At 39.3% G+C, this 26144-nt stretch overlaps 1 protein-coding gene across 13 annotated transcripts in view; it reads left to right on the forward strand.

The window, feature by feature from the left end:
* RAPGEF6 (Rap guanine nucleotide exchange factor 6) overlaps window positions 1-26144 on the forward strand; it is a 245444-nt gene that overhangs the window by 165052 nt on the left and 54248 nt on the right. For all 13 annotated transcript variants that reach the window (XM_032769149.2, XM_032769151.2, XM_032769152.2 and 10 more), the window contains 9 exons: window positions 12846-13026; window positions 13867-14003; window positions 14709-14867; window positions 15924-16076; window positions 16647-16811; window positions 19930-20037; window positions 20405-20608; window positions 21561-21669; window positions 23926-24169. In XM_032769149.2, coding sequence (XP_032625040.1) covers window positions 12846-13026; window positions 13867-14003; window positions 14709-14867; window positions 15924-16076; window positions 16647-16811; window positions 19930-20037; window positions 20405-20608; window positions 21561-21669; window positions 23926-24169 — 1460 coding nt within the window. The remainder of the gene's footprint in view (window positions 1-12845; window positions 13027-13866; window positions 14004-14708; window positions 14868-15923; window positions 16077-16646; window positions 16812-19929; window positions 20038-20404; window positions 20609-21560; window positions 21670-23925; window positions 24170-26144) is intronic.

Below are 26144 nucleotides of genomic sequence, written 5' to 3' on the forward strand. Positions count from 1 at the left end.
AGAACTGTTGGGTGTGAATGCCATCTGGTCCCAGTGACTTGTTACTGTTAAGCTTATCAATTAATTTCAAAACCTCCTCTAGTGACACTTCAATCTGTGACAATTTCTCAGATTTGTCACCTACAAAGGATGGCTCAGGTTTGGGAATTTCCCTAGCATCCTTAGTTGTGAAGACTGAAGAAAATAATTCATTTAGTTTCTCTGCAATGACTTTATCATCTTTAAGTGCTCCTTTAGTATCTCCATCATCCAGGGGCCCCACTGTTTATCAGGCTTCCTGCTTCTGATGTACTTAAAAAACTTTGAGTTTACCTTTTGAGTTTTTTGGCTCGGTGTTCTTCAAACTCCTTTTTGGCTTTTCTTATTACATTTTTACACGTAATTTGGCAGTGTTTATGCTCCTTTCTATTTACCTCACTAGGATTTGACTTCCACTTTTTAAAAGATGCCTTTTTATCTCTCACTGCTTCTTTTACATGGTTGTTAAGCCACACTGGCTCTTTTTTAGTTCGTTTACTGTGTTTTTTAATTTGGAGTAGCTATTTGGAGTAGTTAAATAGTTATCATGCAAAGATGGTAACCAATTTAAGAGTTTAAGTTAGGGAGTTCTAAGAGTTTCTTTTAAAAACAATAAATACAAAATGTGAAGATACTGTATTGGTTGAGCAAGTGTGAAGAAAACAATTTATTTTAACAAACATGTACTCTGAAAATATTAAGTAAAATAATATTGGGCTTTGGAAATCAGTTTATTTTCTTGTGAATACTAAATTTTTTCCATGTGTAGTAGAGGTAACGTTTTAAGTTAAGCAATAAAACTAACATCAGGGAAAGAAGAGTAGTGTTTTGAACACAAAAAGTTTGATTAAGGTGAACTAAGCTTGAAATGAAACATTTGAATTAATGTAACCTTAAAATTGTTTATAGAATCTTTTTCATTTCTTTCCGATGGTTGGTGTGACGCTAATGACAGGAGGAGAGGTCAGGAGAAGAAAGGAAGGGGAGATTGAGAACAGTGGAAAGTTTTCTTACCTCTTTTGCAAGTTTTGTTAACGTGGTTTAGATTTCTACATGCTATAGTGTTGAAAAGGAGTTTCGCTGATCCCGGCTATTTCTGTCTCCAGGATGTTAAACAGGAAAAGAACACTCCCCTGTTGAATTCTAGATGAGCAGAAAATTGTTGCTGTCTAATGCTATATAGTCGGAGAAATTCTCGTAAACCCTTAATTGATTTCACAAACAATTGAAATTGAAAATAAGTAATTTAAGACTTTTTTTCCCCATCATTGCTAGAACAACAGATGTAGACAGAGCTTTCAAACTGACTGTCCATGGTGTTGTGCCTATGTCTATAATATCAAATGAATGACCACAGCTGACTGTTCTCATTTTATATGTATACATTGTTTCACAGTAGCAATAAGACCCACCAGATAGTGAACTTTCAGCCAGATATTTTCTTTCTCTTGTGGATAAAACTCAGTGTTTCATTTCTTGTAATGCTTCCCGAACAAAGAGATAAGCAGAGCTGTGTGAAATAATCAGATTTAATCTAAAACCTAACCCATTTAATCCTCCAAGAGAACAGATATGGCTCAACTATTTTCCCAAACCTGTGGAAAAAACTGCAGGGTACAGTTCACAAGCAGCTTTCCATTTGTGCAGGGAAGAGTTCACACAGCCACAAGGTAGTTCATTCAAACACCTTGACTTTGTTTAAAAAGTTTGGGGTTATTAATTACTTTTGCTGTAATTTCAGACTTCACTATTGTAGTTTTGTTTAATCAGTGCAGCGAACAGAAAGTGAAAACAAAACCAGCGACATTATATGAATGCCTCCTAGAGTATTAGAATATCTCTCTCTAGATAAAGAGATAGGGTAAGATCTGGAGCAGAACACTGCACTTGAGGAGGTAGGCGTTGTTTATGGTACTTCCCCTTTCCCCAATCTGCCTCAAATTCTGGGAACTCCTAGATGTTGAACTGGCCCAAGTTTGTCTTCTCAGGGCTGCACTTACACACACTGGCAGGTAATAGCCCTCAAGGAGCTGATCTGCCAACAAGGATTACTGGAGCACTTCGTGCTCCAACTCTGCCTGTTCCTATCCCTGACACACACCTTGCCTGTGCCCTGGAGCAACCCCTACACTACAGGAATCATCAGCTACCCTCTATGGGTAACTTTAAGGGCTTGTCTTCACTACCAAGGAGATCGATGCTGCTGCAATTAATGCAGTGGGTGTCGATTTTAGCGGATCTAGTGAAGACCCTCTAAATCGACAGCAGAGCGCCCTCTCGTCGACTCTGGTACACCACCTCTCCAAGACAAGTAATGTAAGTTGATGGGAGACTGCCCCCTGTGGACACAATGCAGTGAAGACATTGTGGTAAATCGACCTAAGCTACATCGATTCCAGCTATGTTATTCACATAGTGAATAGAATAGTGTAACTTAGGTCGACTTACCCTAGTAGTGAAGACAAGCCTTAAGTCTGTTTAGAGCTGCTGAAGCAGCTCAAAGGGAACTTAAGAAGAGTCAAGGAGCTGGCCCTTTGAATATATAGCTATTCATGAATCTATAAGTTCTGACTTGCTTCGAGTGCTACAGAAACTGTGTTGGTCAACAGATTGCAGCATGCTGTTTTTAAGATCAAGAAAATACATAGATTAATTTAATTCAAAACTATTAATTGAAATGTATTTATTTTGCATGAAGTGGCAGTTTTTAAATTTTATCTTAAAACTTACCTTGCACCTATTACTGTAAGTGCATTGGAGTACTTTTTGCAAAATTTTGCAGTTTAGATAGAAACGGGGGAAGTTAAATAGTCATATATAATGACTTCCTCAAGGACACCCAACTGATCCCTATCATCTTTGAGGAAAAGGGTCTTGTTCCTAGTTTAATAAGGGTTTTATGTATCAATTGTAAGATCTTGCACTGCATTTGTAAGCTGCCACACTATTATTGATAGTCAAATCTTGATTTACCTTCTTGCTATCCATTTAGTTTTGCCATTCTCCTTGTTTTTCTTTGCTTCTTCATCACTTCCATTCTGGCTGTCAGAGCTGTTGTGCAGCAGTGTTCTCAATCAGTGTTGTGATTCTAACATTACAGTGAATTGGGCCATAAGAGCTTTGACTATACCATGAAAGTTAATTCCTAAGAAAATGACCCAGTCTACTCCTGGAGGAATTCTGCATCACTGTGCGCATGCAAAATTCATGTTCCCCGCAGATTTCTTTCCTTCCCTGCAGAAAAATGACTTCTGACATGGAAGCAAAGGGAAGCCGCAAGAGCAGTCATGCACCTGTCACCAGCAGCCTGGTCCCATCGTTTCGGGCGCCCGGTGCAGCCATCTAAGAGAGAAATCACCATGGTGGGGCTGGGGATGCCCGGCTGGTGGCTCGTACCCTGCACCAGGCTCAGCTAATATCCCTGGCTGGGCTGGGGGTAGGGGAGAACAGGACTACTACTTCCCCTGCAAGGAGCATCTGGGGTTGGGTCATACCAACCCCCAGAAACCTCCCTTGGCTTCAGGAAGCTCTGCACCACTTCCTGCCCCCATCACTCCTCAGCTGCAGAGGGAGCGGTCACTATACAGGAGTTGATCCCCTGTCTGCCCAACCCCTGTGCATCCAGAACCCCGCTGTGCCCAGAACCCCCACCCCACCGAGCTCACCACACTTGAACCCTCACCCCGCTGACCTTCACCCCCTTGCTGCCAAACCCCGCTGCTGAACTCCACTCCCTGCACTTGGATCCCCCCACTAAGCCCCACCACTCCTACATCTGGATCCCTATCCCTGCACCCAGGTCAACTTCTGAGCCCCACACAATGAAACCCCAACATGGCCCCCCCTCCCTGCACCTGGACCACCCCAAGAAGTCCACTGCACACACACCCCCGACTCCACTGAGTTCCAACCAGACCCCTGCCTCTCCAAGCCCCACTCCCCCAATATCTGATGCCCTGCACCCTGACCCCCACTTCCCGGGGCTGCCTGCACCCAGATTGCCCCACACACAATCCTTGCACCCCACACCTGGATCCCTACACACTAAGTCCCTCCACACTTGGATCCTGCTGGGCTGAGCCTGCCTGTCCCACACCTGGATTGGGAGCTAGGGCTGGGCATGCGTGTGAGAGACTGACTCTCTCACTTGCTATCTTGGTGCACCTGACACAGAGGGACAGGGCCCTGGGGTGTTTCAGGCTTAGCCCTGGCCCTTGCCTTGTGTCAGGGTTGGGTGCAGCCTTGCCACCAAGTTCGTGTCCAGGGGGAAGGCTACAGGATGATCTCCCACCTCTATGCAGCCAATGGCCTCTGCTGCTCACTGCCATGCTGGAGCCTCCACATTTATTTACTGACAAAATATGCAGAATTTTATAATATTGTGCTTAGAATTTTAAAATTTTTGGCACAGAATTCCTTCAGGAGTACCAGTCAGTGTGTATAAAGTGCTTTTCACTGAGAATTTCTATGTGGCATTCCAGTGTGAAAGAAAATGTGTAGCGTAAATTCCTTCCTATAGTGACACACAAGGTGGGAAAATATGAGAGAAAAACTGTTCTTTAGAAGTACAGTTTAATCTAATCTGAAGCTACAAATGCTGAAATGCATTATTCATTAGCAAATGGTTATTTCATAATGCCACTACAGAACAGAGTGAAGGTGACTTGGGTGCCTCAGCTATACATTTCTATATCTTACGAGCCTTTTTCTGGATTTCAGTTATGTGTAATGTTACTCTGAATTTCTTGGATTTGTAAGTCTTGGTTCTAGAATAATTAAAACATTAATGTAATTTTTTTTACCCTTTAAGTTACTAATCTTAATTTAGCCTCCCCTTAAAAAAAACCATCAGGTACTTATAATGTTACATTGCTGTGATTTTACTCTCCATAGTTTATAATTTCTTAATAGTTAAAATATTATAGTGTTTTACCTTGGTTCTTGAGGACCACAAGATCACAGCTTTGATGTAATAGTTCCCTTCTTGCCATGGATACTGTCAGCATTTCAGAGAATAGAGCTGGTTGTTAACTTGTTCTATCTATGTTGCTTTCTCATTGCCTGCTGAGTTGACATACCTCTTGTTTTGATTTAAACTTTAAATATCTCTGCTGTATAATGATAGTGACTGAAGCTGTGTTCTTTCCCCTTTGGCAAATTGGGAGACTGAAACGCAGCATCGTGATGTGCTAACAATTTTTAGACAGCTGAAACTTTGGTCCTAAATAGCTCTACATGCCTCTGAAATATATTTTGTTTTAATAATATTAGGGTTCCTTTGTAACTTAAATACTTTATAAGAGTTAAAAGTTCCAAAAGTTTATTGGAACATACTGATGATGTCTATGTTTTTAAGAAGATTCGAGTCTGCGTTTTTAGAAGAAATCAGGCTAAAAAGAAGGCACGCCATTCTGTGGCACTATTGTGAATTAAGGAGATTGTCTGAAAGGCCATTTATTCATTCCTCTTAGACTATTTCCCTGGAATAGGCTAGCTTCTGTAAAAAAACAAAAACAGAATAAATACGTCTCTTCAACTAATATATGTGCAGTTTGGACTTGGAGGCTGTTCTTATCATTGATCTAGTGTTGGTTAATAATTAATGTTCATCCACAATGGTAAACAAGGTGACAACTGCTGACCTTTTCGTAATTGACGTGCTTAGAATTGTTGCTCTTACAGTAGTTCTACTTAATATGAAATGAAGTGTTAAATCATTCATAGAGTAGATTAAGTTGCTATTTTTATTTTGGTGCTGGTTTGTGAGACTGATGCATTTTATTCTCTTAAGGAGTAAATATTAGTTTGTTTAAAGTACTAAACATTTTAGCTCCTAAGAGTCTTTCAGATCTACAACATAGGTCAATCTGGAGGGCATAGCTTTTTGCAAATGCAGTTGTGTCACTTTGTTGTTTGTACATTTTGTATAGAAATGTATGTAATTACAGGGTTGTGTTTGTATTATGTAAAACTGAAAACTAAAGTTTGCTGTCTGTGAGAACTAGAGTTTGACCTTCCAGATATGATGTGTAATGCCCATTGTTTTATTCAAGCTTTTTTATTTTTTTATTTTTTTTTGCCTTAGGTAAACGCTAGTTTATTGATAGGGTTCCCTGCACCTCCTCATCCTGCAGGTCCTTTTTTGTGTAATAGTTTTATGGAGATGAGTCAGTGATTGCATTCTGCTGGTTATTAAGGGATGGTGGCATTTTGACTGGTTATTATTGCCACTCTATGTATCAGAAATTAAAGAATTGTGTATTTATCGTGTAAATGTGCTCACAGGCTATGCGACCGGCACACGTTCTGTTCATTGAAAAATAAATGAATTAGTGGATTTAACAGTTCATCAAGGAATTTTGAAGTTGACAGTGTTAGTAATAATGGATAGTAGAAACAGCTGTGGTATCATTCTTGGCAGCAGGAACAGCTGTTTCTACAGATAGCTCAATGTGTGCTGTCCAAAGCCCCCATGTTTTCTCCCATCACTGTGTAACCTGTGAACACTTTGTGGGCCATCTGTCAGTGGTCCTTGGGACGCAGTTTAAGAACCATCTATTATTTCTTAGGTAATTATTTGTTACCTAAGAAATAATAGATGGTTCTTAAACTAGGGCATAATAAAAGAAAGTTCACTTTTACCCTTGGGGAATGACCTCACCACACATTAAGTGGTGGGGGCTGTTGTCTGGCTTGTAGGCAAACATGTCACCCTACACAGCCAGAGTGACTTGTTGTGGCAGTTTCAGACTGGGTCTGCATGGACAGTCATTATATCCAGATTACTCAGAGGTCTGGGAGGTGGTAATTGCTTCTTGTCCCTCCCCCTTATGCATTCCTGAAGTGGCTGGATGCAATCTAGCACTTCTTCCTTTGGCCTGTAGAAAAAAGGGTTGCATGTCTAATATTGGCTGATTGTCACCTAAATCAGAAAAAAACAGAACCAAACAAGCAGCCCTCCTCCCCTTATTCTGCATATATACTTAAGCTGTAGTATTTTAGCTTGAGCTTGTCAAACTGGGAAGTGAGGTCCGCAATCTGTGTTGCTCTGATTGAAAAACACAATAAAAATTCAGACTAATTAGCTGTAGAAAGGCTAGAAATCATTGAATAAGGTGCTGTGCTGCTCAGACTCTCTCCAAACACAGTTTGCACTTGGGCTTAATTCCAAAGCAGTTAATGCAGGGCTGGGAAAACTATGTCCAGGGAACCGCATCCGGCCCTTTAGGTGTTTTAATCTGGCCCTTGAGCTCCTGCCAGGGAGCAGGGTCTGGGGCTTGCCCTGCTCTGGCGCTCCAGCTAGGGAGTGGGAGCGGGGGCTTGCCCCACTCTGCACGTGCTGTGTGGCTCCCGGAAGCAGCGACATCTTCCCCCTTTAACTCCTACATGTAGGGGTAGCGAGGGGACTCTGCACGCTGCCACTGCCCCAAGCGCCTCCCCCGCAGCTCCCATTGGCTTGGAACCACAGCCAGTGGGAGCTGCAGGGACAGTGCCTGTGGGCAGGGCGGTGTTTAGAGCCTCCTGGCTGCTCCTCTGTGTGGGAGCTGGAGGGGAGGCATGCCGTGGCTTCTGGGAGCTGCTTGAGTTAAGCGCCACCCAGAGCCTGCACTCCTGAACCCCTCCTGCCCTCCAAAACCCTTGGTCCTAGCCCAGCGCATCCTCCTGCTCCGCCAGCTCCTCATCTCGAGCCCCACCCCAGATCCTGCACCCTCAGCCAGAGCCCTCACCCTCCCTCCCCCCTGCACCTCAACCCTCTGCCCCAGCCTGAGCCCCCTCTTGCACCATGAACTCCTTATTTTTGGCCCTACCCCAGAGACTGCATCCCCATCCGCAGCATATAAAAGTCTTAATATTTATTAGGGCTGTCAATTAATCGCAGTTAACTCACGTAATTAACTAAAAAAAAAAGTAATTGTGATTTAAAAAATTAATCTTGAGTGATCACACTGTTAAAGAACAGAATACCAATTGAAATTTATTAAATATTTTGGATGTTTTTCTACATTTTCATATATATTGTATTCTGTGTTGTAATTGAAATCATAATGTATATTATTTTTATTACAAATATTTGCACTGTAAAAATGATAAACAAAAGAAGTAGTATTTTTTTAATTCACCTCATACAAGTACTGTAGTGCAATCTGTTTGTTGTGAAAATACAACTTACAAATGTAAATTTTTTGTTTGTTTGTTACATAACCACTTAAAACCAAAACAATGTAAAACTTCAGAGCCTACACTCAGTCCTACTTCTTGTTCAGCCAGTTGCTAAGACAAATAAGTTTATTTACATTTACAGATAAGGCTGCCGCTGCTTGTCACCAGAAAGTGAAAACAAGCATTTGCATGGCACTTTTGTAGTCTGCATTGCAAGTTATTTACATGTCAGGTATTCTAAACGTTCGTATGCCGCCTCATGCTTCGGCCACCATTCCAGAGGACATGCTTCAATGCTGATGACACACAATTCTAGGTTTGTAAGTCAACTTTCATGATAAAGAGATTGCACTACAGAACTTGTATTAGGTGACTTGAAAAATACTATTTCTTTTGTTTTTTTACAGGGCAAATACTTGTAATAAAAATAAATATAAAGTGAGCACTGTACACTTTGTATTCTGTGTTGTAATTGAAATCAATATAATTTAATATGTAGAAAACATCCCAGACTGTTTAAATGGTAATCCATTATTGTTTAACAGTGCAATTAATTGCACGCACATTTTGTAATCGCTTGACAGCCCTAATATAAGAGGTTAGTATTTAATGCAATACATTGATGTTGCTCACCACAATGCTTTGTTCTAGGAATGAGAAGATGAAATTGTAACTGATTGTGATTTAATCAATCAAAATTATTCCTTGTAATGTAAATCAATGTTCAGTCTTCCAAAACATAAAAAGGTGCTAGGTTATAAGGCAGAATGTACCTTTGTTACCCCAAATGCTCAGATGTTCGTGCAGTGTCTTCAGATGTGGCTCACTTCTGTCTATTTCCCAAACAGGGAGAGACTAGCTAAACTGCTATCACTGCGCAGGGCAGTGATAGCAGTTTACATTCCCTGGACTGATGGAAAGACCCATCCAGTGTCCAAGCAGGTGTTCTTTTTGTGCACCTGCCACTGACGCTTACTGTAATGATGGATGCCTCCTTAATAGGCTGGGGAGTTCAAGATTCAAGGCAAGTGGTGTTCCACAGAAGTCACCCTCCATATCAATCTATGAGAGCTAAGGGCTGTCAAGAATACCTGTGCAGACTTTTTGCCTTTCATCAAAAACATGTACACGAAGGTCATGACAGACAATGTGACTTGTATGTTTTACATAAATCGCTGGGGGTCCCATATCTCCCTCCAAAGCACTCAAACTTTGAAATTGGTGCATCCATTACCGCGTGCTTATCTCAGCTGTCTGTCTACCAGGAACACTGAACGTGACATCCGACAGTCTCAGTCGGAATTTTTCTCACAACCATGAATGGTAATTGAACTCAGAGGTGTTTCAAGACATATTTGCCCTTTGAGGAGCCCTGATTACAGGTCTCTTCACTACTTACTGAAATAAGAAATGCCCTTGTTACTGCTCCAGGGCCAGCCTGGGGAAACGTTTGCTGGGAGACGCCATCATCCTCCCATGTGACAAGGACCTTTTGTATGGCTTTTCCCCGTTTCCTCTTCTGTCCAAGGTCCTGTTGAAAATTCAGTGAGAGAAAGCCAGAGTTATTCTGATTGCCCCCTACTGGCCAAGGCATGTCTGGTTTCCTTACCTGACAGATGGCAATTGTCCTCTAGTTCCTCTTTGGCCCATTGCCCACCTGCTCTCTCAAAGCGACAGGCTGATCCTTCACCCTGACCTGCAGGTCCTCTGCCTTCAGGCATGGCTCCTTCTTGGTTCCAAGACTTAGAGGCAGAATGTCTTGAAGAGGTAAAAGATATGTTGCTGCATAGCCAAAAGTCGACCACTTGATATACTTGCCTACAAAAACGGAAAGGATTCCAAGTTTGGTGTCATTCTAAGTACATAGCTCCAACCTTGTCTTCTCTTCCTCTGATTTTAGACTATATTTTAGACCTCAAGTAGTAAGAACTCTCACTCAGCTCCCTTAAGGTACATCTTGTGGCCATAATGGCTTTCCAGCCTCAGGTAGACGGCTACTCAGTGTTAGCTCACCTGCTGACACATGGATTCCTTATCGGCATTGGGAATCTCTTCCCGCATGTGAGAGCACCCACTCCAGTCTGGGTTCTTAACCAAGTTCTCAGGGCTTTGGTTAGACCTCCCTTTGAGCCCATGGCAACTTCTTCTCTTTTATACCTGTCCATGAACACACCATTTCTAATTACCATCACCTCAGCTAGACACACAGGAGAAATAATTGGCCCTAATAGCACACCCATGATACAGTCTTTTTTTAAAGACAAAGCAACTTTGAGGCTGCATCCCAAGTTTCTCCATAAAGTTACCTCCACTTTCCATATGAATCAACAGATCCATCTTCTTTTTTTTTTTTTTCCCCAAAACCACAAAGTGACAAGGAGGCAATTCTGGGTATGGTAGCTGTTAGAAGAGCACTAGCATTCTACTTGGACAGGACTAAGGAGTTCAGGAAGTCCTCTAAATTCTTCCTTTTGTTCAGGGAAAAATCTGGAGGCCCTGTGATAGCAGCTCAAAGACAATCCAAATGGGTTTTGGGTTGCATTAACCTCTGTTATCAAGGACATAACCTGCTGCCTAGTCCGGGGTCTGTACGCACTCCATGAGGTCAGTTTCTACCTCATTTGCATTCCTGTCTCAGCAATCTGCAAAGTTTTGAGCTTCTGCGGACGCTTTTGCAGAATATTATGCAAAAACTGGTGATTCAGCCTCCTACGCCATCTTCGGCTCCTCAGTACTCTGTAGTAACAGACTCCACTTTCAAGTCCCAGCCCTTCATGGGGGATACTGCTGTGAAGTCACCTACAGTTGAGCACCTATAGGGACACTACTGAAGAAGAAGAGGATGTTACTCACTGCAAGAATCAGGCAAAATGAGATGATGTCATATCACAAAAGAGAAAGTTAGTCACCTTGTGAGTAGTGATGATTCTTCGAGATGTATCCCCCTGTGGGTGCTTTACAACCTGCCCTCCTCCCCTCAGCTTTGGAGTTCTTCCTAAGGGGTTCTGCAGCAGAGAAGGAACTAGGAGTTGGGAAGTTGCCCGCGCACTGCTAGATAGCTTCGAGGAAGACACGGGGGAGGGAGGGCACATATGCAAACTGAATGAACACTAAATTACCTCACCCAACATGAAGTGGTGAGGGACGTTGTCCGTGTTGTAGAAGAAGAGTGTGGCCCCTTTAAAGGCTAGAGAGCCAAAACGACTTGCTGCGGCAGCTTCAGACCAGGTCAGCATGGGATGCTGACCCATTTCTCCAATCCCCACTGGTGTCCAGAAGAGAGGCAGGATTATTTAGTTCCACTCAGTGCGAGAAAAGTCCTCTTTTGCCTATATCAGGTGGAACAGCACCTACCACCTACCATCCCACCCGCTGTGGTAGTTAAATACCAGGTTTTGTCATGATCTGCTGTGTTATGCTAATCGCTCCTTGCTTGGGGGTCTGTGAAGGACTTTTTCCCTTCCTTCCAGATAGGCCAAGGTGGTGGTTTTTTTCACCTTCCCCATATCAGATTGGGGGCTTATTTGGGGGTAAACATGAAAAGGGGCTTAGGCTATGGTGTTGCAATTCATTATGGAGGTGTGCTGCAGATGTCCAGTGCAGGTGCTCTGTAGGGAAGGGAAACAGTGATCAGATGAGATGCATTGGTAAAGGACTTAAAGGATGTGTTCTTTAAAAGAGCAAAAATGAGGGATTTGTGGCTCCTGTGAATGGTATGGCAGGAAGCCAACCCCCTCCTTTAAAGCCCCCCCTTTGGGGAGGGAGAGTGGCTAGGTCCCAGTGGTAGGTTGGCTGGGGACCACGATGGCTCACTCCCTCTTCCCCCAGTATATGTACAATGATTATGGAATTATCTTACTTTTATTTGCCAGGTACTCCCAGACATTTAGGACTAAAGTTATGACCTAACTAAACCATTTCCAGTGTCTCCTGCTTTTCTTCTAGCATAGTCAAACAATTGAAATTAAACTCTGCTGTCCAAAGTTGTGCAATAACTATACTACCTAAGCTTCCTAGCACTTTATCTTCCAACTACACTGTATGATCTTTCAATGGTTCCTCAGCTGTGCCCCATTGAAAGACTAGCCAGAAACAGACAGGAGTGGAGGAGCTTTGTCACTGCCCTAAATGCCAGAGGTGTAATGTGTACATACTAAACTAACTAACTAAACTGTATGAATAGTGATATAGATCATTTAGATAATTGTAAAATTGCAGTGGTTGTATATTACACGTTACCTGTTTTCTCTCATTTATAAGCATATGTACAACGATAAAAATAGTATGTTGAACATACTCTGTTTTCATAAGTCATGGACAACTACAGTTCATGAGTGACAACATATATAGTCATCCCTGATTTATGAAAATAATGCGTCTGACCTCTTATGTATGCTTTTTATGTAAAATATAAAAACATACATGTACATGCACCAGATAGATATTTATACCAGTCTTTCTGTAATAGTAAATTGCATTGTAATATCTTTCCTTAAGTAGTCAAGTGGTAAAACATGTTGTTATCATAACTTGTAGCTCATAATTATTAGTCAAAGGATACTTTTTGATTTTTGTGGTATAAACTGACTGGGCCTGTAAGCTTAGGCCATAAACTGTTAAACCTGTGTAGAAATTGAATTGACTGCCTGATCATTTCTCTTCTACAGGCTACAGAAAGTGATATGGGAGATGTAGATTTAACGGGTCTCCCAGAAGCACCTGTGGACTCTGAAGATGATGAAGAAGAAGATGAAGATATTGACAGAACTTCAGATCCATTACTGGGGCGAGATGTTGTACGAGAGTGCCTTGAAAAAGAACCTGCAGACAAAACGGACGATGACATTGGTGAGAGAGATTTTGATATGATCTATTTTATAACTCAAATAATAGTCTTCTTTGAAATCTGTGTAAGTGCATAATTACTAATAAATATATAGCCTCATAACTATGGATGATGCTTTTCGGAGATTTTTTCCAACTCTTGTTGTCCCAAAGAATTTATAAACTAAACTAGACTATTATTCTCTTCTTATTTATTATGAGAAAGTAGGTGTTTGAAAATATTAGCACTGAATTGGTAAATACTTCAATGATTACAATTTGCTAATGTGGGAGTGGGATGGGGAGTAAATTTAGCTGCCTGACACTGGCAAATTTGTTTTGGAATTTTTGGCAGGGCTGGTATTATTATCACAGTATAAAGAGGCTGAATTTAAGTTCCAAGGAATCCTAGTCAAAAAGAGGTTTCTGCATGCACCAGGTTAAAGTTGGCATTAGTTTAACACTAAAACAAAAATTGAGATGGTTTATACTTTTCCTCTGATGATTTCTGTGAACACTAAAAATGATTTCATGTTATTATCTGTCTTACAATCATTATTCAGCAAAAGTACTTTATAACTTTTCTAAAGACTTAAAGTTCCAGTGCTTTTACACTTAGCTAGATTGATGCCCTAATAGTCAATCAGAGCACAATCAAGATTGAAAAGCCAGGTTCCTTTTATTAATGTTGATTGTAACATGCATGCTTGCTCATTTAGCCACAGGCACTAATAGTGATTGAACTACCACTGAGCAATTCTTTCAGTGAGTTTAACTCTGAGGTTTAATATATCTGCAGGGGGTATAGTACCTTAGAGGCACAGAACTTGCAGTCTTCATATCAATGTTTCCTTTATCTAATAGAGCAATTACTGGAATTTATGCATCAACTCCCAGCCTTTGCAAACATGACCATGTCTGTAAGAAGAGAACTTTGTTCAGTTATGATATTTGAAGTGGTAGAACAAGCAGGAGCCATCATACTTGAAGATGGACAAGAAGTAAGTTATAGCACATTACATAATTTAAGCACTGTATGGTACTGAAACTCAGGATTTTGATATGTTCAAATCTAAACGTACAACAGCATTAAACAATTTGTATGTATAGTACTTGAACAGTAATCTGATATATTACAATTAATTTTTGTACTGCTACCTAGCGGCTATTTTACAAAAATTGTATTTATAATGTCATAAAAGAATGGATCTTTTCTATCAGTAAAAAAAATAAAATTCTCTGCCCAGAAAATAATATCCCTTTTCTGAAGTAATCTTTTTAAAAAATATTTTTGATCTTGTGCAGTTGTTACCCACTGGCTTAACTCAAGTCTCCTCTTGTGCAAATTTGAGTGTCCAATGGACATGTTTTAATGCCTATGTAAAAAATATAGTATCATACCATAGGCTTCATTGTCAAAAGGGTAGCGGCAGCACATGCAAATATTTGGAAATTATTAGCACTTGGTGGATTGCAAAGCTAGAAATAAATTTTTTCTATTTTGGCTCGTCCGTCACTTACTGCTTACAAGTCAGTGGACAGTAAACAGCAGTTCTTGACATGTTGTTTTGAATGAAATGTTACAAAATTGTAATGAAAGCATATTTACTACCACATGGGCAAATACTTCTGGAAGATAAGCATTGATTCATCTTTCTTATTAGAACTTACTGAGAGAGCCATACTTTTTTTTAAATTCATTCTAGCTTGATTCTTGGTATGTTATTTTAAACGGCACCGTGGAAATCAGCCATCCAGATGGGAAAACTGAAAGTCTCTGTATGGGAAATAGTTTTGGGATTATCCCTTCTTTGGATAAACAGTACATGAATGGAGTGGTTAGAACCAAAGTAGATGACTGTCAGGTAAGAGTATACCTATGTATAATTTTCTCACATTTTTAAGTGGTTAATAAAAAAAGATAATATGGTTTCATCTAATGTAATGATATTTATAATGGAAATAGAATAAAGGAAGTTGGAAGGGTGGGCACTCTGTTAAATTAGGGCGTGTTTACACAGTTCTTTAGTCTGCAATAGGGGAGTGTAAATTCCAGTGCACACTAGCATGTTGTGCACTAAATGGGCCATGTGGGCCCAGGTGGCATGCATTAAAAGGTAGGATTGCCAACAATCCCTTATTAGAAGGGATGTTTTCCTCTCTGTACAACAAGATCAGGGGTTGCTGATTGCTGCAAAAAGCGACAAGAAATACCACTGGTGAATGTAGGTAAGTACTGATTATTATTAGTGATGAAGATGATAATATCGGGAGAAGGGGGAGGATGTGGATGCTAAAAAACGGTCCCTTAATTTTGAAATACAATGTTGGCAACCCTAATTAAAAGTTCCCTAGTGCAAGTTACAGGGCTACATTAACACACACTAGGGAACTTTTGGTGTCGGCCAGTAGAGTCCACACAGGTTAGTTAGTGCCCGACAAGCTAGTATTGACTAGAATTTACACCCTTCTAGTGCAAACTAAAACACCATATAGACAAGCCCTTCGTTGTCGGCTCTCCCTTCTTATTTTGGAACAATTTTCTTGTACATTGCTGTCATCTGAGAAACAGGAACCTTTGTGTTGTGCTGAAGTAGCTATTTACCACTTAAGGTCATGGTATTTGTGTGTGTTGGAAATGCTATAAGAACAGTTAAACAGAAAATATCATTTCCACTTTTTACAAGCTAGGTTCTCTTTTAAGATTGGTCTTTGCACAGTAACATCGTAGTACTGTATGAGGGATTATCAATTTCGCTTGGACTCTGTTTACAATTTAATATCTAGTGGAACTGGACAGGACTGGACTGATGTCAAATGATATGCTATCGCTATTGCATTACATTTGCCCAGGTTTAGTGCGTGGAGATGTGTTTATGTATTACAGGTTTATTAATTGTCCTCATATTGTTCTGGGTCAGTTTGTTTGTATAGCCCAGCAGGATTACTGGCGGATTCTGAACCATGTGGAAAAAAACACTCATAAAGTCGAGGAAGAAGGAGAAATTGTTATGGTAAAGGAGCACAGAGAGCTAGATCGCAGTGGAACCAGGAAAGGACATATAGTCATTAAGGTGATTTTCTTTATTTACTTAATATTCTACCTGTCAAACTCTAAAAATGTTAATTTGTCAGAAAATACAGTGGGAACCTGGAACATGTATTCACATTTGTCTTTCCTAATGCAGCTCAATAGAGAGTTGATTAGAAAGGATTTATATTTTCATATAAATACAAAATCTGCTTCTTATTAATAAAACAGGATCTGTTCAGTACAGATTTTCTGGTTTTATGTTAGAAACCACCAGTTAGTGTCTTTACATGCATTAATGTGTGTTGTGTTGGATTAGAAGAGGGATTTTAAAACAAACAAAATAATTGATGGAATGTTATTGTGCAAACAAAATGCTATTATAAATGACAAGATTGTGCATAGTCCTACAAAATGTTTAGGAAGGTTGAAATATGTGAACTGAATTTAAACACACTGATACTTTTTCTTTCCAAGTGTTTATCACTCACTCGGTATAATTTGGAGGAAAAAAAAAAAGTGCACTATGTGTGGTTCAAAACCTGGATATCATCACTTGGGTGATGATCCTGTGTGATACTTCCTGAAAGCCCTTTGCATTTCTGTTTTTAAGGCAACACCTGAGCGACTCATCATGCATTTAATAGAAGAACATTCTATTGTCGACCCAACTTATATAGAAGATTTCCTTTTAACGTACAGGACATTTCTATCAAGCCCATTGGAAGTTGGGGATAAACTCCTGGAGTGGTTTAAAGTGGACAGCCTCAGGGATAAGGTTGGTGTCAAATGAACAGACCAGCTTTTGGGGTGAAAAATTATCAATCTTTAACCCTTTTTTGTGGAGCTGATAAAGTCTGGCAGTTCCGTGATAATCTAAAAATACACATTTTTATACCAATATATTTCAGTAGCATAAAAAAGTATTCTTCCACATAGTTGCACACACGTAAGTTTTTTTATTCTGAATTCAGATATGCCTCATCATAGCCTCTAAAATGTGTAATTGCTGATCTTATTATGTAAATAGCAATGTATCTGAAATCTAAGTCAAGACCTATTGTTCACAAATTTCACATAGAGCAAATATTTTCAGGTATACTCTCTAATATTCTGGGTACAATCAGCCCTCTCAGAAGACCCATTTTTGCCAGTAATTCAGGGCAATTAAGTGTCCATGATTTCCTGGGCATATCACTGTTGCTTTCATAACAGCATTGGACCTATCTTCCATTGTTTTTAAGGCAGCAAGTGCATTTGATTTAAGCAGCTTTCCACAAACCATGCACCTGAAGTTAACTGCCACCACAGGAAAGGGTTGTGAATGGTGCAATTGATGAAATTACAATACTTCTGTATATGGAAGTAAGTGAAGTTCTGTATGGATATGCACGTGTATGCAAAATAAAATTTATATGGTCTGATGGTTTTTGTTCATAGCCTATTTTAAAAAGATGGCAATAATGTTCTTAGCCGACTTTTTTCATATATACTAGAGTTTACCTGCAACACAACCTGTTGCAACAACAAACAAACAAGAGCTGGTATTTAAAACTGCAGAGGCTTTTCTCTGCTTTTCAGCTGTTTCATGTTGTTGTTCTTTCTCCCTTTATTGTGCCATGCATTTTGACAATTAATCTTACTTTTTTTTTAATTAAAAATTGAAAATTGTCCACAGAGAACATCTGGAATAACTGCCACATGATCTTAGTAGTCTGTCTGACAGGACTATTCCATATTGTGAGAGAATGTACTCCCATGTCCACATCCTACACACTATTGTAATAATCTTTGTATAAAATATGACTTGTGAGATACCATTTAAAAACTCATAATTTGCTGATGGTAATGTCATGGCAAAATGCACGTAGCAGTATTTTATTGTATGTGAAGTTATAAACATAAGCTGAGGTCATGCTTAAGTGTTTTCCAGGGAAGTCTGGGGAGTGGCCAAACCGGTCCCTCAAAGACAAAGGGCAAGCTGACATGTCAGCCAGGTGTAAACAAGGTTGATGGGCCATTATTTGCTAAGTGGCCATTTTTTTTGGCAGGAAAAGAGATGGGGCAAAAAATCTACATCTTAGCACAGAAACAGCATGGAATTTCCTTCCACACAGACTGCCTGTCATCCTGAATCTCATCTGGAAATGTTTTCCAAGTGGGAGGGGACTGACACTATAAAAGGGGGGACAAACACCCCAAGGCACCCCTCCTCTCTTCCTCTCGCTCTTTGTCCATTGATTCACTGCACTAGAAGGAACAAAGAAAGCAGCCATCAAACAGAAGAAGGGGTCCTGACCACGGATGGCGCCAGGCACCAGCACACCAAGCTCGTGCCTGGGGCAGCAAGCCACAGGGGGGCGCTCTGCTGGTTGCCGCGAGGGTAGCAGGTAGGTTGCCTTTGGCAGCATGCCTGCGGAGGGTCCGCTGGTCCCGCAGCTTCGGTGGACCTCCCGCAGGCAAGCCACCAAAGGCAGCCTGCCTGCCGTGCTTGGGGTGGCAAAATACCGTGCTTGGGGTGGCAAAATAGCCACCCCTGGTCCTGGCCTAAGAAGTTTGGCCACTAAGACTATTGAGTGAAGGTATTGAGAAGAACTTTGTTTTCAATTTAACATAGTTTGTTAAGATAGGCATTAGTTGCGTTTATTCTTTATTTTTCTTGTAACCATTTCTGACTCTTATACCTTGTTACTTGTATTCATTTAAAATCTATCTTTTTGTAGTGAATAAACTTCTTTTATAATTTTGTTTAATCCAGTGTGTTTAAATTTAAGTGTTTGGGAAACTCCGTTTGGGATGATAAAATATGTACATAATATCCCCACTGATGAAATAACAGACCTATATAAATTTGTATTATCCAGGAGAGAGCTGGGCGGTACAGAGCAAACATTTCAGGAGAAAAATCTGGGACTCTGGGAGTGTGTTGGGGTCACCCTGCAGTATAATTCAAGCTAGTAAGAGCATAGGTGCTGGCTGCATTATACACACAGACATAAGTGGAAGTGACTTCTATGCCAGAGGCTGTTTGTGAGCAATCCAGACTGGAAGCTACAGCAGCAAAGCATTGTAAAGGACACCCCAGGTTAGAAGGCAGGGATGACACAGCTACTCATTAATCTGGATTGTGCCCTGGGTATGTCATACACATGTCAAGCACTTTCAAGATTTGTCTTTTCTGTGCATAAAGAGTAACTTCAAAATGGGCTGAGTATATAGAGATAGATAGTAAAAATGACTTGGGCAGAGGGCCTGGGTTGAATAACATTTTTGCCAACATAAAATTAAAAGCACTTTTGCATATAGCAACTTTTTTGTTGACTTGCAAAGAAAAAAAACTGTCTCAGCAAGTAAAATAGGAAGTAATTTATTTTTAGACAAAAGAAACTGCTGTAATTGTTCAGCACTTTTGTTTAATAGAGATTGAGTAACTGACAGGCTGACTATGAGTTGTATAGTAATTCTGTAGCACAGTCAACTGCATTGTCAAAAAATGGAGATAAAGGTTCTCAGGATGTAATGTTTTATCATTACTATACATTTCCTAGAAATTATGCTTAAAGAATTTGACCATTCACAATGGCAATTTGAAAAGTGCAAAGTTTCTGAGTTAAGCAAAACTAAAAGTACTTTGTTTGACTGTAGATAGTAGTCCAGTTCCTTAGATCCAATTTGATTTTTCCTTCTCTGATTAGTTTAATTGTGCGGTGGAGGAAAATGACTCAGGGATGGTTTAAAAGCAGTAAGAGTGTGTAATATCAATGTAGAAAATAATGGCAATCAAATTAAATCCACATAAACAAATATGTTTACATTGTACGTAATCTTTTTCCTTACTGTTAACTCCAAAACCAACCCATCTAAAAAATACGCTCATGTTTATCTTGTTTCTGAAGGTCACCAGAGTGGTCTTATTGTGGGTGAACAATCATTTTAATGATTTTGAAGGAGATCCCGCTATGACACGATTTCTGGAAGAATTTGAAAAAAACTTGGAAGATACGGTAGGATTAAAAACTATCAGTGTCATGCTTTCCAGTGAGGTGTTTTTTTATCATCTGTGATTTAAGAATCTTTTTAAAAGTCCTTGGGCTTGAGAATACAACCATCTATATTCAACTTTTAACACAGTCCTGTTTGGTCTAAATTGTACATATGGTTGTACAGAATCAAACAGTAAAATGGTATAAACTACTCATTTCTATCCCTTGATGGTATTTCAAGAAAGAACAGGGTTTGTTTGTTTTTTAGTAAGAATTGGATCCTTAAGTTCATAGATTCTTTTTTCTGTGGCATTGTTCTTTTCAGTTGTTCTTCCAATTTGAGATGAAGAAACATTGCATTCCTTTATGTGTGTCTTCTGATTTACAGAAAATGAAGGGTCACCTCAGGTTGTTGAATATTGCCTGTGCCGCCAAAGCAAAGTGGAGGCAAATTACTCTGCAGAAACCTTCCAGAGACTCGCCGCTCTTTTTCTGTCTAGTTGGAGGAAGTGACAAGGGTTTTGGCATTTTTGTAGAGACAGTAGAAACAGGCAGCAAAGCAGCAGAAGCTGGACTTAAGCGTGGTGATCAGGTAAGAAAGTGCTTAAAATTATACATGTTTCAGATGTAATTTTAATAAAAATCCCTCCTGATTTAACCAAGTACAGTAAATGCCAGATAACATTTGTCTGAAATATAAGACTTAAAATATTACTAATTTGCTCACTGTTTACCAAACTATGTAGTATTTTAAGGATTTACGGTTTGCATCTGCAGTTCTCTTCTACAGTTAAAATAGATATGAAAAAAAACACCAAAATATCTTAATCGTGGTTTGTTTTAGGAAACATTGTTAAAAAGGGTTGTAATGGGGTACACTCACTCTCGTGAGTGCCCCCTGGCCAAGTGCGTGTGCGTGCACTCTGTTTGTGGTGGGTCATTGCTGACTCAGTCCTATGGCCAAGTCTCTCACAGTCTGGGTGATAAAAGCAAAGCAATATATATCCTTCCGGGATATAAGACCAACAGGGGGCCTATTTCATTACCCTCTGTAAGGTCCTTTGGTCTGGGACCCTATCATGGGGCTCACTCTTCAATCTGTCCAGCAGGGCCTATCACAGTGCCCTGGCCAAACTGTGTCTCAGCCCCTTCTGGGCTCCCTCAAATTATTCCTGCTCTTCAAGCAGTCCTGGCCCTGGTGTGGGATCACATCCACCAGGGCTCCCTCCCTGGAGACTCTGCTTCTCTGGGCCTTTCTGGCCCTAGCTCTTCAGCTGGACTACTAAAAGATTTCAGTTCCCCCTCTGGGTGCAACAAAGTCCGACATGTTTATAGGACATACTTGTATTTAAATTGTAGCAGCTAATTTATTAAGATATTTAGTAATGCAGGTTTTCATAATACTACTCTGATATGTAGCAGTATTGTAACTTCTGAAGCATTTATTGTATCTTTTTTATAATATTAAATTATAAATTTAGAGAATGGAAAACCTTTTGTGACATTTAATCTAAAAATTTTTTTTTTTCTTTTTCTCCCAAAAGATAATGGAAGTAAATGGACAGAACTTTGAGAACATTACATTTGTAAAAGCTGTTGAAATCTTGAGGAACAATACTCATCTTTCCATTACTGTAAAAACAAACATTTTTGGTGAGTAGACTTGCATAGTCAATATACCTTACCTGTGAGAAGGAAGACAAAGTTCCCTATCCTGAAGGCCTCAGGGCCGCAGTAAGTTCCACCCATTTGCCTGTGACCCAAGGAGCTGTTCTAGGAGTTGATGATCACCAGAGCACAGAGACCATGTCCCCATGTCTTTTTTTCGCCTGGGTACTCCCCCTACGCCAGGGTCTGCATGGGGATGGGGGCCGGGGTAGAGGCAGCATAACCAGTTCTGTGCTCCCTGGGAAATGCTCATGTGACCATTTAAGCAGCTTTATTGAGCCTTCACACAAAGGGGCTGAAAAGGGGCCAATAATCTGACCCAAAGTTTATGAACCAGTAAGTCACGTATTCACAAATCCTCTGTGTCGCCTGTTTTGACAAGAAATAGCAAAAGATGTAAAATCAGGTTTTTTAAAAAAACTTTTAATAATGGGTGTGAGCAGCATAACATCTTTTACATCTGAAAGAGAAAATGGAGAATGTATAAAGTATATGTGCAATATCCATTTTAGCTTTAAATTGTCATTTTATAAACAAACAACTTTTTTAAACCTCAGTCAAAATATCTGTTAGTTTTCCATAATCCAGGGCATTACATGGTCTGCATCCAACAACACAAATACCACTACAGTAAGAACAAGATTCCTCTTAAACATACATGGTTTCTTTTCTTTGACTTATATTATATTTGAGGTTGCTGGTGGTCTTTTCCTCTCCTGAGTCTCATCTGCTAGTTCTAATGACTTGTCTTTGTTCACGCTTGATTTTCTGTTTTTAATTTTTTTTTCTTTACATCACTATAGAAGTCAAAAATTGGCATGAACTTAACTATAGCTTATTGCCTCAAACAAAATGAGGACAAAAACAATTTTGAAAAATCCTTTTCATCAAATAATGTATGCTAATACAAGGTGACATGCAGCAGTACACCAGCTTGTACAACCTTCCTCTGAAAGTTAACATATTCATATGAAAATGAAATATAGCTGCAACCAAATCAGTGAAAAAAGACTCAGGATGATCTAGCTCTCTCTGATTATCTGTTCAGAATTACAGCACTGTACATATAACTGTATATGCGTGGATTATGAGCCCTTTTTATTGTTGCTAGATATTCAAGGTGCTTACTCTGTCTGCTGCCTGATGTATTTTAACAAATCCATCAGCTGAAGCCCTTTGCAAAGACTCTATTTGCTATTCTAATTTTTTAATAGAGTGCTAAATGCCTAATATGGTGCTAGTGAGTTATCAGAGAATAGATGAATGAATCCTCATGCTCAGACCTGAATTTCTTCTACAAAGGTGTATAGTCCTAAAGTTTGCTATGTAATGAAAGCATGCAATTTGTTTTAGTATTTGTGCATAGTATGGGCTGCCTGCCTGGTTTGGGTGGAAAACGTGAGTAATCAGCACTGTGCAGCTGTAAGTTCTATTTCAGTGAGCACAGCCATATGTGTTCAACTGAAAACACTACATTTCTCTGATGTCAGCAACCTCAAAGATATAAAAAAATAAACTGCTTGGCAGAAATTCATGTACAGCTTGGGCAGGGCAGGGTTTTATGTTATATAACAGAAACACAAATAAAATAGGTATAACTTTTTCCACCATGGAATGGTGTTTTCGGGAAATATCATTGTTACCAGTTGACCAGTTAAATCTGATAAGTGTAAAAGAATATTGGATGTGGAATATATTTAATAATATCAATGAAGGTAAAAGCAGTGTCAGCCGGTAAAGTGTCGATCAGTCTTGTGGTTGTTCTTAAGGAAGCAGCTGCATTCCATTACCTAACAGATACAGACAAAAATATTGATTAATGTAAATATAATGTTTCCCCTTTTATCTAGTTAATTGTCTGTAGTGGATGTTAGCAAAGTTTTATGAAATGTATTGTAATGTTTATTAGTAAGAAAAGTAAAAACGAAATTTCTTCTACTTCACTTCTTAATTTCTGGTTGGAAATTCCCTCCAATGCAGTATTTTTCTCTTTGCAATCTGTTTTCTATTAGTCATTTAGGACCTATTCTCTCTGCCATTGAATTCAATAGCTAAACTCCACTTGATTTCAGTGGGAGGAGGAAAGGAATATTAAATTGACCATATTGTCAGTGTGTATGTTAACAGCTATACTATCCAGTATTTCTTTTATGGTGGTAGGTGGGGATGGGAAGAAGAATTAAAAGAACAAGCTTTCCAGGAGGTAAAAACAAATTCTAATAGGTTTATCTTCTTTTACAGTGTTTAAAGAGCTGCTTAGCAGGATAGGACAGGAGAAAAATGGAGTCCCCCATATTCCAAAAATTGCAGAAAAGAAAAGTAATCGCTATTCCATCCCAGATATGCCCGGAGATATGGAACAGATGTTTCCATGCGAGAAAGGAAACAAGAAAATCAAAGCAAACACTGTATCTGGTGGAAGAAACAGAATCAGGAAAATTTTAGACAAGACACGATTCAGCATCTTGCCTCCCAAACTATTTAGGTAGGTTAGACTGCTCTGGTAGAAGAGTAACTGTTGTCTAATAAGGCGTTGTTTTCTACGTGGCTTAGAATGTTCAGGTTTTATGTGACTATTGTTTACATAGGTATAAGAAAACTGCAGCAAATATAACTAGCAACTGTAGAATTAGACCAAAATAGGTTTGAAAATGCCTTTTTCATGTGCCTAATTTCAAAACTGCTTTGCTCTTACATCATTTTGAATGCCTATCCACAATATGTAATTCAAATATCTGATTGTCATTATTCCCTTTAGCACCAATTATTATAGTATGAATATGAGGAACTACCTGTGCAATCTGGGCACTGGGAAAGCATTAATTAAGTAGCTTTCAGTTTAAAATGAGTGGATATGTTAAATCTGTTCTGGTGCTTTTGTCTATAACAACCCATTTGGATTTTGTGACTGTATTTGGAAAAGTGTTTTACATAAGGAATTTTTTTCCTTATGCACGTGGTTCAGTACCTGCAGTTGAATCTGCAATATTTCTTTAATATTTATTCTGACTTACAGTTCAGAAATCTCAACTCAAATCATACTACTAGCCGTCCAGCTACCAACACCCTGTTATACTGTGAATATATTTACAACATGTTCAAAGACTAATTGTTTTAAGTGCTAAGAATTATTCAAAATACTGAGTTTGGATTTGCATTTTAATCAATTTGATGTTAACAAAAGTAGAACAACATTAAAAAGATAAACATGGAAAAGACCTAATTGGTCAACTCATTTACTCTTTTTTCACCTTTGTTGTTATTCTTTAGTGCTTTGTGTTCAGAGTTACTGACTCGAGCACTCGCACATCAACAATTTGCCTTGGGACACTATTTCAGTAGAATAATAGGTCTTATTGTTATGATACTAATCTTGATAGTCAGCTACATGTTTCTAGTTCTCATTTTCATCCTGTTCCTCCTAATAATTAACAAGCTGGACCATTTCCACCCCCAAAAATCAGTATGCTCTTCTTTTAGTCCTTAAGTACATGGAATATATATAAAAATGGCAGAAATCTTTTAATATAACCTGAGATCAAAGTGTGATGCCATTTTAAAGACTAAGAAACGTCCCTGTCATAGTTAATTTTTCCCCGATGTTGACTCATATTCAGACATCAGTTGTCAAAGTGGAACCTTCATGTGTTGTTTGTAATAGGTCTTTTCATCTGCTTGATTTTGTTTTGTTTTTTTCTTTGTTTTTGTCATCTGGTTTTCTCTCTACACTTCTCTCTCTCTCTCTCCTGTATAAACCTTGTTATTTATGTTCCTCAGTAGAATCATAGAATTGTTGAAATGTTTACAGTATTTTCCTTGTGTTTTCAACATTGTCTTCTTTCTGTTACTGCATCACCTTCTCAGGGGATTGTTTTGGTAAGAAATTGCCTAATTATATGTTGTTGGGGGTGTACCGATACAGCTTCCTCACAAGCATGGATGCTTTTTCACTTCTGTGCAGTTTCTTTGGTACTGTTGAATAGCATATATAATTCCAGTACTTTTTCCTGCTATAAATTCAAAAGTCTTACCATTACGTTTTCATCATCTCATGGGATTTATAGTACCATATGCTGAAAAGTATTGGATCACCCCACTTCTGCCCCAGGCAATGTGTGGGATGCTTCAAGAATTTGTAGAATTTTGTCAGGTTACTACACAATTACATTGACCCTATTTTGGTGATCCAATAATGTGATTATAAGCAAGTCTACCATGCCTCTCAGCTTGTGGCCCAATACAGTAAAGAAAAACTGGCACCAGAATTTTGAGTACTCCACTTGGACTAAAAGATTAGGTATCTTGAAAATGCTCACAGTTTGTGATATGTTTTTATACTTACCTTTGTAAAACTGATGCCCAAGTTGATATTCCCTTTGGTGTTTCATTTATTTTCTCAGATCTTCTCCCTTTAACCTTCTCAGTTCCAGTCTTTGGCATAAATTCTTTCAACTCAATAA

Source organism: Chelonoidis abingdonii, chromosome 7, assembly GCF_003597395.2.
Source record: "Chelonoidis abingdonii isolate Lonesome George chromosome 7, CheloAbing_2.0, whole genome shotgun sequence".
Classification (NCBI taxonomy): Eukaryota; Metazoa; Chordata; order Testudines; family Testudinidae; genus Chelonoidis; species Chelonoidis abingdonii.